Raw genomic sequence first — 17,172 nt, 5'->3', positions numbered from 1 at the left:
CATTTTTTGTTCTTTCTATTTGCATTTGTTGTATTAAATCACTAACACCCTTTTAACTGATACATAACCAAACCTCAGACTAGTAACATTTATCTCACAGAAAAAATTAGTAAACAAAATTATGATATCTGTTCCAGAAAACTGAAAGAGAAGAATAGTGGCTATCAACTAGAACAACATTGGGGTGGACTAACTAAAATTTCAATAGCAGTGGACCAAAAAACAAACCTATTCCATCTACTTTCCCCAATGGCAGGGCCGAATAAATAAAGACCATTTCCTTGAAACATGGGATTTTCATCAACGTCACTAGTGACCAAAATTAACTGCCAAGACTAAACCTTGGTGTCTTTTAGAATTAAGTCCTATCTATATCCCATAGCCTGAGTCTGAAGATTTTGGTTGTCTTCTAATAGACGGTCGTATTCAAGAAGTAGGTCTGCGGCTTGTTTTTGAAGGGCAGCAACATGGCTTTCAGCAGATTCAACTCTCTTATCTTTCTCTTCAGATTCTAGCTTCACCTTCTTCAAATTCTCTGATAGAGAAGCTATTTCTTCTTGCAGCCGCTTTATCTCCTTGGAAGCTTTCTCTTCTTTTTCTTTGAGTTCCGTCTTTTCCTTCTGAAGCCTTTCAACTTCCTCTTTTGAAGCTCCCACACTACTCCTCAATCCAATAAGCTTTTGGAGATAGTGATGCATACGGTCAATTATGAATCCAAGAAATAGGGTAAAACCTGCAAATCAAATTCAGGCTTTCAGAAAACACTGGTCGGACCAATCTGAAAGGAAATTAAAGCATACATTACCGCAAGAGAAGCATTTCTTGCTAATGAAGGAAAATTTACAATCAGCTTATTGCTCACTGTATTTTGGTCAATAAGAACAGCGTGCTCCAAAACATGTGCTATGCTCTGATTGGTGATTGTACAAAACCAGAGAAGCTCAAATTGGTAAACAGCGCTCAAAACTAAGAACAGTTGCCTCTAACCACAACTTATGTTTTATGGATGTTAAGAAATTACATTAACATGTGTAATGAAACTGCATTATTCAATCGCTTTAGCCAATGGCGAAAGAAAACATCCAGCATTATTCAAACAAGATTTTAGTTATGTAAACCTCATAATTTTGAGGAATGCAATCATCCTAAAGTAAGCAGTAGACAGTAACTTCAATGAAACTAGTCATTTCCTAAAGCCAGATAATAGTTTGCATAAATCAGAAGCCACCAACAATCAATTTGTAATCTAGATGAGCATATGGTCATATAGGTAGCCACCTGATTTAAATCCTCACAAGTAGATGGGGCTAGTCCCTCCCTGTATAGCTTTTATAATATTAGAATGTCAAACAAGACATCCCACCTAGCTCCTACTTTACTATATATATTTTTGAGATCATTAAGATTGCACATGTAGGGTAGCATCTTCACTATCAATTTATTTTTGCACCAAATGACTATTGACTCCTTAGTCATATGCATATATGCACACATACGCCTTATATACAAACATGCAAATGAACGAATAGCATTAAACTAACATTTAGCATTTACATTCTTGTAAATGTTTATTGGCCTTTCATATTGTGACCACAAAACCCTCGCATCAAACTGATGGAAGTAAGATAAATAACTTTTCCTTTATAAGTTAATTATCAACCAAAAAAAAAAAGGTGTGAAATTTCTGGTGGAATTCTTTGAAGGAACATTTAATGAGTGAGGTCATGGGTTCAACACCCACTGCATGACCGTGTAATGTGCTGATAAAAAATTTATGGTTGACTCCTCCCAAACAACATGTGTGGCCATCTTGCTTAGATGTTAGAATAACAATGTATTAACATTTATTTTTGAGTGTCACAAAAAGGGCTCCTCATAATTGCTTATATAAATCTACCTAGCACATGCCGGATAGGGGACTCACCACACAGCCACACAACACACAGATACAAATCAATCAAGACAATTCAAACAATCTAGGATATCACAATCTCCCCCCACTTAAAATCCATGGCATTCTAGTCAGGGCTTACGTCACGTTGTGGTTCAACCAAGTCACATAGCATTACTAGGTTCATTCTGCTACCATTTGTCACTATTCTAGGAAAATATTAACATCTATGCTATATCCTAAAAGAACTAGTCAAATTACAATTGAGACCCCTCGCAATCACTTATATAGTAGCCTAGATCCACTTAATATGCACCTGATGTGAAACTCAATACACACACACTCAAACAATTAAATACAATATAAGCAATCCAGGGTATCACATTAGCCATAAATGATAGGTGTTATGTGGCCTTTCAACCAATTAGTCATACACTCTGGCTATCATGACCATGACTAAAACGCATTTTCAAAATAGTACATACACGCTGCAGTTCCACCATAAAGTTAACAATTATTTTTTTAATCATGACTTTTAGACTGATCTAGCATCACTGCAGGTTGTAACCATTACAGTTAAGAGTTCCTTTGACATGGTTAGACATGAATGAAAGAACATCAATGCTTTGGAGATGAAAGCATTAAGCGGGAAATGTAAGTCAAGGTGCAGCTACTTTGGCTGGTATGGACTCTTTGTTATTAGAGATCTGCATTAAATTCCCATTTGATGGGGGGCTTAACGTTTCCTTGGATTACAGGTACATAGTAGTTTAAGACAATCATAGAAACAATAGTTTCTCTTTGAATTTCAGTGTCCGAGAGAGAAAAAATAAAATAAAATAAAATAAAAATAAAAAGAGTGACAAGTAATTTATATAATAATTGGGGAACAGCAGATAATACTAAGAAATAGCAATCAAATTTACATAGTTGAGAAAAGATTTTTCTTTTCTTTTTTTAGAAAGTTCAAATAATTATAAGGAATAAATTGATCCTAAATTACTCATTAATTTTCCTCTCAAAAATAAAATCACTTGTTAATTTAGTGCAGTGATATTTGCTTGAAGTGAATATAAAACAATCATATATTTACTCGAGAAGCTTATTTTTGGCTTGCCTTAATGATATAAAATAAAATAGAGTTTGATTATCTCATAGGGTTTTAAGTTTAACTCAAGCTTCTCCATTTATTCACCATTCAAGTTAATGCAACATAGGAACACTGCCTACAAAAGTGGAAAATACAAAGTATATGCTCATGTAGTCATGGTTACATCACCATTTCTGATCAATTATCAATTGTTGATGCAACACAGGAACACTGCCTACAAAAGTGGAAAATACAAAGCATATCCTCATGTATTCATGGTTACATCACCATTTCTGATCAATTATCAATTGTGTTAAAAACTTAACCTGTTAGAAAATGGTGAATTAATCATTTAATCTAACACTCCCCCTTCCGTGTGGCCTAAATTGGCCTTATTAAATGGGGGCCAAACACATGGGAATTCTATAAATGGGATTTAAGATGGAGACAGGATTTGAATCCAAAACCTCTTGTTTTGATACCATGATAAATTTTTTTGATAAGTAATAAACTTCATTGAAATTGAAAAAGGTCAGCTTATGCCTATGTCAGCGGGTTAGGAAGGTGGCAAGCCCAATCACTTGCTGAGACAAGCTCTCCTCCTATTTCTGCACTACTTCCAGCTGATGGCTATTCCTAGCCCCCTTAGCTTCTAATTCTTATATATATATATATATATATATATATATATATATATAAGAATTAGAAGCTCCCCTTTCATAAGAAGCTGTTGGTGACTAAGCATAATGATCGCGAGAGAAGCGATTGACTGTCTTGAGGAATGATGACTTGGCTAAGGGTGTAGGCGTGAAGGCAAGCTTCCAATGTTTAGAGGTCTTTAGTTGATTTGCCCAATTTTCTACATTTATTGGCATGTCATTAATGATAAGAGAGGGTGATGAAAGATCTTGTCAAATGATAAAGGAAAATGGCCTGATAATCGACATTCCTCCATTGCAAGATCACGTCTTTCTGTCTCACTCAAACCAAGCATGTCAGGAAGAGACATGAAGGTAACGAAACCCGAAGCATTTGCCCATTCTAACAAAGTCTGAAGGAAGAAAAGCTTCAACTCATGAATTCACCTTTCACCCCCTTCAAAAGTACGTGTATTCCTCTCCCTCCATATGACCCACATAAGAAAATGAGGCATCATACTCCAAAGCAACTTAGTTTTGAGTCTACAACTCCTGCCTGACCAACTTGCTATAAGATCCACAACCCCACATGGCATGATCCAATGATACCATGACAAATTACCAATTGTCTTAAATAATTAAACTAGTACAAAATGGTGAATTTGGTCAATTAATCTAAAACAATTTCATTAATACATAATGGTGTACTGCACATGTGACATAACATAACGTAATGTGCAAGTACAAGGGAGCATTACTGGTCAAATTCATGACTTACGTTAGTCAAGTTACAGCTTCTGGCCTCTATTTCCAAATCATACAATTAATATTAACTAAATTTCTAAAACATAGAACAAAACACCCATATCCTGCCAGAAAAAGCATGGAAATCAAGAGAATTCAACAAACTAGGAACACATAAGAAACAAAACACATGGTTCACTTAACAAATCCATGGATAAAGATACCAACCAATTCACTATTCACGAAGATTCAAACAAAAACCAAGCTTGGATGGATCAGTAAAAGGATTAAGCATAAAGCCAATTCCAACCAATTATATACATCACCGAGCAGAACTTATGAATGAATCACATTAAGAGAGCCAGGCTAGTCAAGATCCCATACTCAACAACATTGAAACCACTGTACTATGGGGAAGGAATATTCCTGGGATTTACTACAAACTTCATGGGAGGTACAAGCTGTTGCTACTGCAGATACACTCCAACCAAAAGGCTCAATAAACACACTTTCCATGTCATTGACCCCTTGTAGCTTTTGACCAACGCCTAAAAATCCCTAGAAGCAAAACCCATATATATAGCTTCAAATCTTCAACAATACTACCCTAGGAACTTGAGACCAATTTCAAACCCAGCGTTTTCGCAATTAAAAAGAAAAAACAAAATTGTTATGCTTTAATTGTTTTGGTTAGAAATTAGAAGCTTTACTAATCTTATAATAGTTTAGGAACAAAGCATTAGTACTAGACCTGGTTCTTTTTCTTTTCCAGTTAAAATATCTGTCTCATCCTTGGAATATAGCTGGAGCCCATGCTATCATCCTTAAAGTTGAAAATGTTCTGCATTTCATCCTTCCGTCCACTATCATTAAGTTTTTGGCCAACATGTTTGACAGAAGGGATAAAATTAGAACCTTGATGATATTTCAGGGTCAAAAATAAAACCTAAATTATATTCATTTTGTTTCTGAAATTTAGTTCCTTTTCTATTTTCATCTCTAAAACATATATTCTGTTGGCCACGCTAACAAAAACCTTAACAAAAGTGGACAAAATGACAAAATCATGGGCATTTTAAATTTTCAGGGACATAAATAGAACTTTTTAAATTTTAGAGATGAAAAAAATTAGTTATATTTCAAACATGAAAAGAATTTTGTGCCTTTTTTATAAGCAACTAAATTTCATTTAAAAAGTGCAAAAAGGGTTACCATTATGTACATTGGAAGTATAGAACAGAAGAGCCAAAAAGAAATAAATATAAGTAAACTATCATCTAAAATTCAAATGAGATAGGAATTCAATAAAGTTCAGGGAAGAGAAAGGACTTGTAGTCAATGTCCTCTCATATAGGGATTTCTTTTTATTATTATTGGTAATTTGCACACGGACCCAATGGGTCTTGAACCCACGATCTCACCCTCCACCTAGACTTGCAAGGGGAAAAGTTGCCAATCGAGCAAGAGCTCGTTGGCCACTCGTATAGGGATTTCAAAAATAGTTACTTCAGCTGCACTATCAATAATTCGTTTCCCTCAAAAGTGCATACATTCCTCTCTCCAACTGCTCCACATTAAGCCCTAAGGAATAACATATAAACAAAAGAATTAGAAACACCAATAGAACGCTATCAAGAGAGGATAGTACATGGGCTCTTTTGGATGAAAACTGACCTGATGTACTCCATGCTAAGACAGGACTGTCTATGGGCACAAGAGAAGCTGGGGTCTGGCAACAACCACAAGGTGAAGTATTTCATTGATTCCAGTAAATGACTAACCAGCATACAGACTCACGGCCTAGGAATGGAATCAATACCTTGTGCTATTTCATCAGATAAAAATACAGTTTCTTAATTCCCAAGATTTTTTTTTTTCTTTTTTGTTTTACTTTTTCTCTTTTTTTTATTTTTTTACTTTTCTGATTCTTTACTCTCTTGCTACTCTATTTCTGGACAAATTTTCTTTCGATAGCAATCAACAGATCATCACTATACCATCAATACAAAAATGTGGATCTAGCAGCAATTCTCAACTGCTTTATTCCGTAAATCTTTTTGACAATCAACAGGGATATTTCTGGCTAAGTGAAGAACCAAAACCTTAAGTACAAGTGCATATGGAGCTAGCCTCAATTTTTTCAGCTTTAGCTTTGGCGAAATATGGGAATGTTTGGGGTGGTTGGTGCATGAAAAAGGAGATAAGTGCATATGGTGTTAGCCTCTGGAGATTTATTAGAAGCGGTTAGAAGTGGCTGGTTGACCTTCTCTAAACTCCTGCAGTATGATGTGGGTGATGGTACTAGAGTGAAGTTTTGGAAGCATGTGTGGTGTGGGGATTGTACTCTCAAAGACACTTTTCTAGATCTTTACTGTCTTTGTAGGGCAAGGGACTCTTTAGTGGCAAAGGTTATGTGTTGGTCTGGTGGGATGATTCATTGGAATTTTTATTTTTATCGTTCACCGCAAGATTGGGAGGAAGAATCTTTTGACCGGTTTATGGACATTGTTTACTCTTGGAAAGTGCAGGGGGTTGGTCCTAATAAGGTTTGTTGGAAGCCAGCAAGGAGTAGAGATTTTGAGGTTAGAGGTTTTCATCTTTCTTTCTACCCTCCTACTCTTTCTTTCCCTTGGAGATTGGTGTGGCAATCGAAGGTTCCTCCAAGGGTGGCCTTCTTTTCATGGTCAGCTTCTTTGGGTAAGATTCTTTATTGTTCTTGATTGGTGTTACATGTGTAAGAGGTGTGGAGAGTCAATGGATCATCTTCTACTTCATTGCCCCATAGCTTTTGAGCTGTGGTCTTCGAAATATTTTGTTTGTTTGGACTTCATTGGGTTATGCCACATAAGGTAATTGAGTTGTTTGAGTCTTGGCAAGGTAAATTCAGGGGACAATGCAATATAGATTTTTGGAGACTTGTGCCACATTGCTTGATGTGGTGTATCTGGAGTGAAAGAAACGCTAGATGCTTTGAGGGATGCAAACGGTCCTTGCTAGAGATTAAGTCCTTTTTCTTACATACTCTCCTTGTATGGAGTGTGGCTCTGTCGCATTTTTCTTGTTTTTCCCTTTTTGTTACTTGATGATTGTAATTTTGGTTTTTGATTTTTGCCCCCACAGTACATCCCCAATGTACTTGGGTTGGCTCTTTTTTCTAAATAAAATTTCTCATTACCTATCAAAAAAAAATTCTCTTGCCTACTCTACTTCTGGACAAAGTTTCTTTCTCTAGCAATCAACAAATCATAACTTACCGTCAATACAAAAATGGGGCTCCAGCAGCAATTCTTAACCACTATATGACATAAATCGTTTTGACAACCAACAGGGATATTTCTGGCTAAGTGAAGAACCAAGACCTTAAGTACAAGCTGGGGATTTTAACTTATCCGGCTTCATCCTCTGAGCATAGTCTTTACATTTAGTGCCTATTTGTTCTAGTTACTTTTCTTTCAAGCATAATTATTCTTTCCCTTGCAATTATACAAGAGAACTCCTACTTTTTCCAGTCTACTGACTCTACTCCTTCTGGGGCCACATATAATTGTAAAATTTCATGCCATTTCTCAACATCCCGGCTCACATCAATTTGGTCACAGAGCTACACTTTTTTTTTGCTACATTAAGTTGGGGAGACCAAGAGGTGGGAACTGACCTAAGGGTCATTGGCACAGAACTACACTCTTATCATATTTCAACCACAATCTCAAAACAGTCCACAAATTTAAATCATACTTTCTCCACGTAATTACTTTTAAGACGATTGAAACGCATAATATGAAAATAAATTGAAATTAAAATGCCTAATTTTGCTCATACTTACCCCACATAATTAATAATTTTTTGTCAACCTATCAAAGCTATTAATTAGAAACCTCAATTTTTTCCATCTAAAACCATATTGCTGTGCAGCATTAAAAGCAAAGAAAAATTAAAATTCTAAACAGTGAAATAAACAAACAAGAAATCACAGAAGGAAAAAGTAGAAGACATACCCATGAGTGAAGCCTCAAGCAAATGGGTCCTCCATAGAACCTGATCCATGGGTGACATGGTTCCAAGCTTTGCACCCTTGTTCTGGATCTTAACAATGCTCATAAGGCTTGATAGTAGAATCACAGACATGGTACCAGCTATAGTTTTCACAGTGGCAGGACCTTTCCCAGTCTTCAGCTGATCCAAACTCTTTATCACAAGCTCTCTCAAAGGCCCAATCTTGACCAATAGAGGAAATGCCAAAACACCCTCAGCAAACAAAACCAAGAACAACAACTGAATTTGGTAAGATTGAATCGCATCATCTTTACCTGTGTTACTATCCCTATAATTTGAATCGGAGTCAAATAGATGCTAATGGAATCGGTCAAATTGAGATTGAGTTTGAAACCAAAGGTCCAGGATTAGAGGTTACAAAATGCGGGGCCCGTTGGGTATATGAGCAAGACATTGAAGATCTGAACCAAACTATACGTGGGTGCAGCAGCAGCAGCTGTAGCATCACTCCTTATGAAAATGACTTGGAAGATTCAGGCAATGAAATTATTTGCAAAGTTTTCTTGTTGAATACAATAGACCTTGATTCATTATGCTGTTATATTTGAATGCACATGTGAAGTAAAGACGCAATAAAATCAATACTTAAACTAATGCAACTTTTTGGTTTGATGAATAAGAATAATGTATTAAGAAACAGGGGGAAGGGAAAGGGACCAACTTTTTTGTTTGATTCATTTTTTAGTTTGTTGTATTAAGAAAAATAGAGCTTAAGGTATATTTTTGTTGTGGGCTTGGCTTGAGTTGGGTTAAATTTCAATCTTGGCTTTATTGTGATAGGTTGGGTTGCTGGCTCATGTCTATTCGGGCTTGGTTGTTTGGGTTTAAAGCTAAATGGAATTGGACCAATCGTTTTTGATCTAGAACATTCTCTCCATACTCTCTCTCTTGATTGATCTTCGTTGGTCGACGATATACGACGATCTACGGCGGAATGGCTTTGCAATTGAAGCTAGAGTTGATATTGTGTGGTCGCATTTCAGTCAGTTTGGCCATGTTTTGGACGTGTATCTTTCTAAGGTAAAAGTAGCTGATTTGTATCTAGTTTAATTGAGAATGGTCAGACTAGTTAGCCAATGAAAATATTACCGCATCTTTTTTTCTTGACAACTTCATTCTAAATTCTTAAACCATGGCCATGCAGCACGTAATTAGATGTGTTGTTAAACCAGCTTGGGTTTGTTCAAGGTTTTGAATGAACACATGATGAAAAACTTAGTGGTAGCACCAACTGGAAAAGAGATGAGATATTACATCATGGAAATAACTTTTCTTGGTATTGCATCATGGAAATTGATTTTGTATTATAATTGCACATGCTGTACATTATTTTTACATATTAGTATTATTATATCCTTTTCGAGTTTTGCCCATATGTTATTGGCTACTTGCACTACAAACGACTTGAGTTTTTTATTCCACGGTCACTAAAAAATGTTAATAAAAGCTTTAATTTTCTACTTTAATACGCGGTGGTTTCAGCTCTTCTGATTAGGTACGAATCAGTTCTCTCTCTCTGCAATTACTTTGCTTTTCTTATTTGGTTGCTAAGAAAACCTTTCAATTTTTTCTCAGCAACCAAACAGAGTTATGGCTTTCCTTGTCATCAAATTGATTTTGCTTTTCTTCAGATTCAATAAATTTACTCTTTTTTATCTAGTTATCAAAACTTAGGGTTTCCTTCTGTATTTCACTCTCCCTTCAAATTCGTTAACTATTAAAGTGTTTAACAAATGTTCATACTCTGTTTGTTTATGTGTTTATATTTGGTGTATTGTTTACAATTGAGATTGTAGAGGCATAGAATTGAGTAGGTCAAAGGCATACTTGAAGTCATTGCATTGATTGGCAAATTTTAGTATAATGCTTTGGTATCAAATTTTCAACTCCTTGTTGAAGTATGTCTCTGACTTAAAAAAAATAAAAAATAAAAAAAAAATTAAAGAAAATTAAGATTTACAATCAATTATGTCTTTGTCTCCTGAAAACTTCATTGCAACAAATAAAAACACTTTTTTGTTTATAGAGTTTTGGCACTGGTGCTAGCCATTTTTTTTTTTTTGTGAATTAGCTAATATAGCTTCATGTTTCTTTGTGCATAAGGAATTTATGAATTATAAGAATTCTTGTGCTAGTGTCATGAGGGCTATTTGGTTAAATTTCATGATGGTGTTGTTGCTGGTGCTGGTATTGGTGTTGGTGGGTCCATTTTCTGCCCCAGCCCTGATGTGAACATCAAGGCTGATAGCTTCATAGCTAGGCTCCATGATGGTTGGAGGCTTGAGAAGGTGAATTCCATGAGAGAGAAGCAAAAGATGGGCTAGAAGGGCCCATTTAGTGCTACAATAAATAACTAAAGATTTGAAGGGATGGGGTTATGATTGTGTTTTTTGATCACCTTTTGGAACCCATGGAAGAGGATTGGAGTTTGAATTGCAGTTTGCATTGTTTAATGGTTTTTTTATTGCATTAAACGGGGTATGTATAGGTTAAGGTTATGCCTTTGGTTGAGGTTCTAGTGATGGTGGCTGAGACACAACTACTGGCTTTGGTTCTTGCTCAGATACAGATGATGGGGTTTGAGTAGAAGTGGGAGTAGGCTGAGAGGTTTCTTGAACCTTAGGTTGTGAATTAGTTGGACCTGTTGGTTGTACCTGAGTGGTTATGAGAGATGGAGATTGAGTAGAAGTGAGAGTAGGCTGAGAGCTTTCTTGAATTTTAGGTTGTGAATTTGTAGTAAGAGTTGGTTGTGAGAGATGGAGATTGAGTAGAAGTGGGAGTAGGCTGGGAGCTTTCTTGAATTTTAGGTTGTGAATTTGTTGTACCTGAGTGGTTTTGAGAGATGGAGAAGAAGGTTGTGATGTTGTTCAATCAGCAGGTTCAGAGGACAAACAAAGTGGAGCCTCAGGCTGGGGGTCTTTCTGCGATGCAAAGCTTTGCTATATTAATGAATGTGAGTTTTGTTTTCAGGCTTTCACCTATTTCATGGTATTATAGTGGTAAACCTATGCAAAGTTTTGCTATATTAATGACTTTATGCTTCTGATTGTGGTTTTTTTTTGTTCCGTCACCTCTTTGAGCTACTTCTATAGTAGTTGAAGATTATGTGTTTGGGTTTAAAAAGTTTGTCTTGTTTGAGGCTGAGATGTAGTTGTTGGAAATTCAGTGTTTGTATTGTGTACATAATTACGCATTTTCAAGTTAAAACTGTTAAATCCAAGGTTACATAATCACAATGGCTCTTCAATGTTGGAAATTAAATGGGGATTGAATTCTAAATAGAGAAACCTGTAATTCATATCTTGATAGCAATGGGAAATTTTTTTTTTATCTTTACAGTCATCTATGAAAGTATATGCTTACAATGTACAAAAGACTATTAACTTATTGTTCCATAAATATTCTTCTATTGCCTTTTAAGAATTATAAGAATTCTTGTGTTATTGTTGTTACTGGTTGGAAAATACTTGTGGCAAGATATGGCATATAGAATGGCTTGATTAGTTGTTCATTTGCAATTTGTTCAGAATCGTCATGAGTGATGGAGGAAAAATGGTGAAAAGGAAAGATGTTTTAGAAAGCTAAGTTGCTTAGAGAAAAGAAAGAATGAACTAGCTCTTCAAGAGACACTCTTGGAATAATACCTCATATGTAGATTTCTTGGATTCAAATTCAACTGGTTATGAGGGCAGCTTGCTTATTTATAGTTACATAGGCAAGCTGCTGAGTTAGTTACAAGAACCCAACATGTGGCTGCCATGTGATTGGCCAAAGCCTAACTAACTTCTCTAACCAACGAATAGGCTATTGCACTTATCACTAACAACCTATTAGCTAACTAATTTTCTGTTACAAGTGATAAAAGCTATTAAAAGTAAAAGGAAACTACTTATTATACAACATAAGCTAGTAACGGCTAGCTTTAAAAATGAACTGCATCAATGAGGCTCTCATCTCGCTCTCTCTCTCTCTCTCTCTCTCTCTCTCTCTCTCTGAACTGTGATAACTGATAAGTGTGATCTGTAACGTGTTAAAAATTGACTGCTCTCTCTCGCTCTCTGCCTTTAATAAATACGAATGAAATAATGGGAATTGTGAAGTGCCCAACTGGATACTCTTTATATTTGTTCCTTTCAGTTTTTTTGGCTTTTTTAATTTAAAATTGAATAAATAAATGATGGAATGAAAATTTTGAACGAAGTCTCAAGGAAGACAGTAAGGTCTGGTAGATCTGTGGAAAAAACCCTCATATCTTCTTTTCTAATAGTTCACAGATTCCATGTTTATTTATATATGACTTAATAACATCTGCAAGATAGTTTACAAATCATGTAAGAAAAATAATATCCATTCTAATCAAATGTGGACATCTTGTATGTTTTCTTTATGGAAATCCAGAATTTATATGTCAAGAGCTATTTAGTGTTTATCATTTGATTTTCTTTTTCTAAGCTTTGGATAGGATTTGATATGGGTTTCTTAACTTTCTTTCTATTAACCTCTTATAATTCTATAGTAGAATTTTCTGAACTTCCTTTTGGAAGTTGCTTGCCTTGTTTCCCTCTCTCTCTCTCTATTGGTGAAATATAATATGATTTTTTAGAGTAAAGCTGCAACTACTCCCTTTCTTTGACTATTAAGCTGTCCCTTCAAACGATGAACATACTGATACTTTAGGCTCTTTACAGTTTCTGCTGATTCTCCACCCATATGCGTAGCACCTGTATTCTAGAAAAGAGTAGCCTTTTTTTTTTTTTGGCCCTTTGTTCTACATAATTGTGTCTCCACTTTTTAGTATTACTTTGAATATGTGATCTGTGATAACGGTGGAGACTTGCTCTGTTGCCTATAAATGCCATCATATTTTAGATTCCTGTTGTTGAACTAGGATAAGCAAGAAATTTTTTTTTTTTTCTTTGATAAGCATGTACTAGAAAGACCATATTAATTAATAAACAAGCCATATTGCCCTCTCTCTCTCTCTCATGTATACATTTTGAATGAAAGTGCTGTGTTTCTTCCCTATACATGGCAACAGAGTAACTTTGCTATGTATTTTCCAGTTTGTAGTTGACAACCAAGTGCTCTCTTGTTTTCTATCAACTTCTTACACTAAATCACAAAAATGACATCAAGTAAAAAGCTTGTTGGACGATCTCAAATATCACTGCTGGGAATAAAGGTCAAATACAGGTCTGTGATTCACTTTCTATATGAATTAACATCAAGATTCTTCCATGTGTTAAAACATGGTAATTCTGGATTTCCACAAAGATAGTGGAAGAACCACACTCAACATAATATTTTGTATGTAAACCCACCTTTGGTTTGCATTTTTTTAGACTAATACAGATTTGCATTTGAACCTTCTTGCTCATTTGGATTGATTTCCCTAAGACATTTGTTGTTGGGAAATTAATCCTTCTTTTTTTTTTTTTAAGGCCTTTGAATGTATATAAATATAATACGTTGTATTGTAACTTATAGTTTCAACTGTGTGTGGTATGAATGAATGAAATAAACTTTAAATGCATTAGTTTTGGCTAATTATTTTAATGTATTGCAAATTTAATTGAATATTTTAAATAATTAGAGGATATTTATTTAATCTTTATAGTAAATTATGAGAAATATCATCTAATTTTTTATCAAGATATACTTTGAACATCTTTAAATACTGTTTTTGTTAAGATTGTTAAAATTTTCATAATTATTTTATTTAATTTCATATTAATTAATTATTAAACTATTTATGACATCATTATGGTCCATCCTCAGTCGAAACCCAATCAAACCTAAAAAACTTTGAACCTCTTCTTTTTATGGTTCATTGAACAGTCTAGGTTTCAAAACCATGGCTATGAATAGGCTATAAATACTGACAGTTGTGTTCTTGAATGTGCTTCTCATTGAATAAACAACTAGTTTTAATACAACTTGCATTTGGTTCTTCACAAGGCTGCTAAAATGCTAGATGAATTTGATGTTTTAAAGTCTAAGGTGCCAATTATATTGTAACATTTTTTTAATAACAGTGAATCACAGGTCTCCATTATTCCTTTTCAAGTAATTCATAAATTAAATGGTATAAAACTGTCACTCTTGCTTACTTTTAATATTTCAATTAAGAATTCTTGTTTTACATGTATTGCAGGCCACGTATTATAGATAACTAGAATTCTATACTTAACTATGAAACAAAGAGTGGGTAACCAATTTCAATAGTTGGGAATTGGTGCTACTTCTTGACCTTGTTCTACATAGGCAATTACTATGTTTTGCATGGTTGTTTAACAATGCTAATTCAACATCATGGAAATCTATTTTTTACTGTAATTGCATATGCTGTATATGGTTGTTATACATTAGCATTTATCACATCGTTTTTGGGTTTTGCCCATATGTTGTTGGCTTTTTAGAAAACTAATTTCAGGATGCACTTTGCTTCAGGATGAAAGAAAAACGTGTCAGATGGCTTCGGTTTTATAACATTTGCTGATGAAATTTCAACCAAGTAGGCAGAATGTACATAGGATACTTGGGTAGAAGGTGTGTCAGTGTGAAATATGATTAAATGTTGTACTACTAATATGTTCTGGTAATCTCAGAAATGCCTATTATTGGTAATGGCCATGCGCTTGGGCCATGTAGGTACCCATGTGGGTTTGCTCGTATCAAATGAATGGGCCTCAGAAGTTCGTTATGCAGAGTGGTTTGGGCTACTGTCTATCAATATGGTCTTTGTGTAACTCAAGTTCAAGGAGGAGAAATCAAAACAGAGGAAAATATAACAAAGAGTGTGAGAAAAGATGTCAAATTTAGAATGATGTTTAAATGAAGTGGCTGCAACTCTATCCTAAACAAGTTCTCCATTCTAACAGGGGTATACCTCATTCCATCCTTCATGACTTCTGCTTAAAAGTTTGCTAGTTTCTAGGTTTGTGATTGGTTTGTTAGCAAAAACAATATATTGGGTTTGATTAGCAACAAATTCAGTATGATGTTGTAGTTCAGTTTGAAGACTCGTCTCTTTGTGTTAGACTCTGTAAAACTGGGTTGGAATAATGTCAACAGTCAACACTGTTTTTATCTTGAGTAGGGAGTTTATGTCAGGGTAGATGCCCTTGTAGTGGAATAGCTAGTCTTAGTGTTTTTGTATTGTTTTGTTTCATATCATAAAAAATTCCTGAATTATCCACAATTCCACTCACACATAAAATAACTAGCAAGACTTTTTTTTTTTTTTTTGGTGGATGCAAGAATGCAACAATCTTTTCGTCTCTGAGCCTTGAGGAGTAAGGAGAAGCACCCAGACTAGGCCAAAAACTAAACACTAAAATTTTGTAATATGTTTGATGGTTGCACTTGTCATTGTCTTCATACAATAGCACATTTATCCCATTTTCTTCTTTTCGTTTAAGAGTGGGGACTAGGGGAGGGTCGGTGGTGGACGTCAAACATGTAAGTAAAGCTTAAAAATAAAAATAGAAGAGAAGATGTGGAAGAAGAAAAGGCTTTTTTTTTTTTTTTTTGCCAAATAGCATGGTTTTAGGAAATACTTAGAAAAAAAAGCATTAGGTCAAACTTATTTAGTTATTTAGAGGCTGTTTGGCTACCATTTTTTAGTCACTTAATTTCTGTCACTCATCACTCTAAATACCAAGGTTGTTTGGCACCATCACTCACTTTTCATCACTCAATATTTTTCACACTATTTGTGGGTCTCATACTTGTCATTAGTGCAGCTTTTTTTTTTTTTTTTTTTTTCCCACTAGCATCTTCTTTTCTTTTTTTCTCCTGGGTTGGCTGTTCGGTCTAAGGTTTTTTTTTTTTTTTTTTTTTTTTTTTTTTTTTTTTTTTTTTTTTCACTAGGTTCGGTGAGTATAGGTATTGAAGAAAAAAAAAACAAAACAGAACAGAAGAGACCAAATCAGTAGTAAAAAAAAGATCCAGACCGAACAGCCAACCCAGGAGGAGAAAAAAAAAAAAAACCGAATAGCCAACCTAGAGAAGAAAGAAAAAAAAAGTCAAAGGTCAAAAGTTGCCGCTGAGTATTATTTGTGAGTCTCCTATGTGTGTTTAATTACAATATTACCATTGAGTTATAAGTTATGGAAACTGAAAACAGTCAAAATGTGTTTTCAGTTTCCATAACTCATAACTCAAAAATCAGAGAATTGAGTGATGGAAACAGAGTTATCGTTTGCCAAACAACCTTTTTGCTATGAGTCCTATCATTTTTGAATTATGAGTAATGGAAACTGAGAATTGAGTTATGAAAATTGTGAATCCAAACAGCCCCTTAGCTTCTTTTTTTTTTTTTTTTGTGGTTGGAATTTGAGTTTCGCATGAAACTTGAGTTTGAAAAACACGGGTTTCACTTTACCAAAATCCAAATTCCATAAAAGTGCTATATAACTAAGTAAGTTTGGTCAGGTGTTATTTTTCAAATTTTTCCTAAAATTATGCTATATATAAAATTTTTAAAATAAAGGACTTCTAATTCCAGATTTAGTATTTTATTTGGTAAAAACAATTGGGTCCCAAACTAATCTAGCGTAAATTAAGACAATCAACTAACAATTTTAATCAATTACTCAATATAATCACCATAATTATCAAGACAAAATACCTATCACACACAAACACAAAAATTTACGTGTAAAAAACCATTTCTCCTTAAAAGGAAAAAACCACAAGAAATACTCCAAATAAAATTCACAATTGTGAAATCAATTATAAAATTCCAAATTTGT

At 34.6% G+C, this 17,172-nt stretch overlaps 1 protein-coding gene and 1 long non-coding RNA gene across 4 annotated transcripts; one reads left to right on the top strand and one right to left on the bottom strand.

Moving 5' to 3' along the window:
• Positions 1-38: 38 nt before the first annotated feature.
• LOC115959920 (hyaluronan mediated motility receptor-like) lies at positions 39-8,897 on the bottom strand. Its single transcript, XM_031078591.1, has 3 exons — positions 8,671-8,897; positions 8,359-8,578; positions 39-733 (listed from the first exon to the last, which is right to left on the bottom strand). The coding sequence occupies exons 2-3, from the start codon at positions 8,486-8,488 to the stop codon at positions 366-368; spliced, it is 498 nt and encodes a 165-aa protein (XP_030934451.1). The 5' UTR covers positions 8,489-8,578; positions 8,671-8,897; the 3' UTR covers positions 39-365.
• A 147-nt stretch (positions 8,898-9,044) lies between these two features.
• LOC115959921 lies at positions 9,045-15,363 on the top strand. Of its 3 annotated transcripts, XR_004085048.1 has the most exons (4): positions 9,045-9,436; positions 10,520-11,369; positions 13,480-13,609; positions 14,867-15,363. It is a non-coding gene; the product is annotated as an uncharacterized LOC115959921 (long non-coding RNA). The 3 variants fall into 3 exon arrangements; XR_004085047.1 differs by lacking the exon at positions 10,520-11,369 and having other exon boundaries at positions 9,207-9,436; XR_004085049.1 differs by lacking the exons at positions 10,520-11,369; positions 13,480-13,609 and having other exon boundaries at positions 9,207-9,436.
• Positions 15,364-17,172: the final 1,809 nt, after the last annotated feature.

The sequence above is a fragment of the Quercus lobata genome, chromosome 9 (genome assembly GCF_001633185.2).
Source record: "Quercus lobata isolate SW786 chromosome 9, ValleyOak3.0 Primary Assembly, whole genome shotgun sequence".
NCBI classification, from domain to species: Eukaryota; Viridiplantae; Streptophyta; class Magnoliopsida; order Fagales; family Fagaceae; genus Quercus; species Quercus lobata.
Note: the sequence above shows the minus strand (reverse complement) of the source record. Positions and strands in the feature narration are given on the sequence as shown.

Excerpts from the sequence above, each read along its gene's own strand:
- LOC115959920 (XM_031078591.1), bottom strand. The coding sequence starts at position 8,488 with ATGTCTGTGATTCTACTATCAAGCCTTATGAGCATTGTTAAGATCCAG. Across the intron at positions 734-8,358 it reads GCTTGAGGCTTCACTCATGG|GTTTTACCCTATTTCTTGGA; the intron begins GTATGTCTTCTA and ends TTTGATTTGCAG.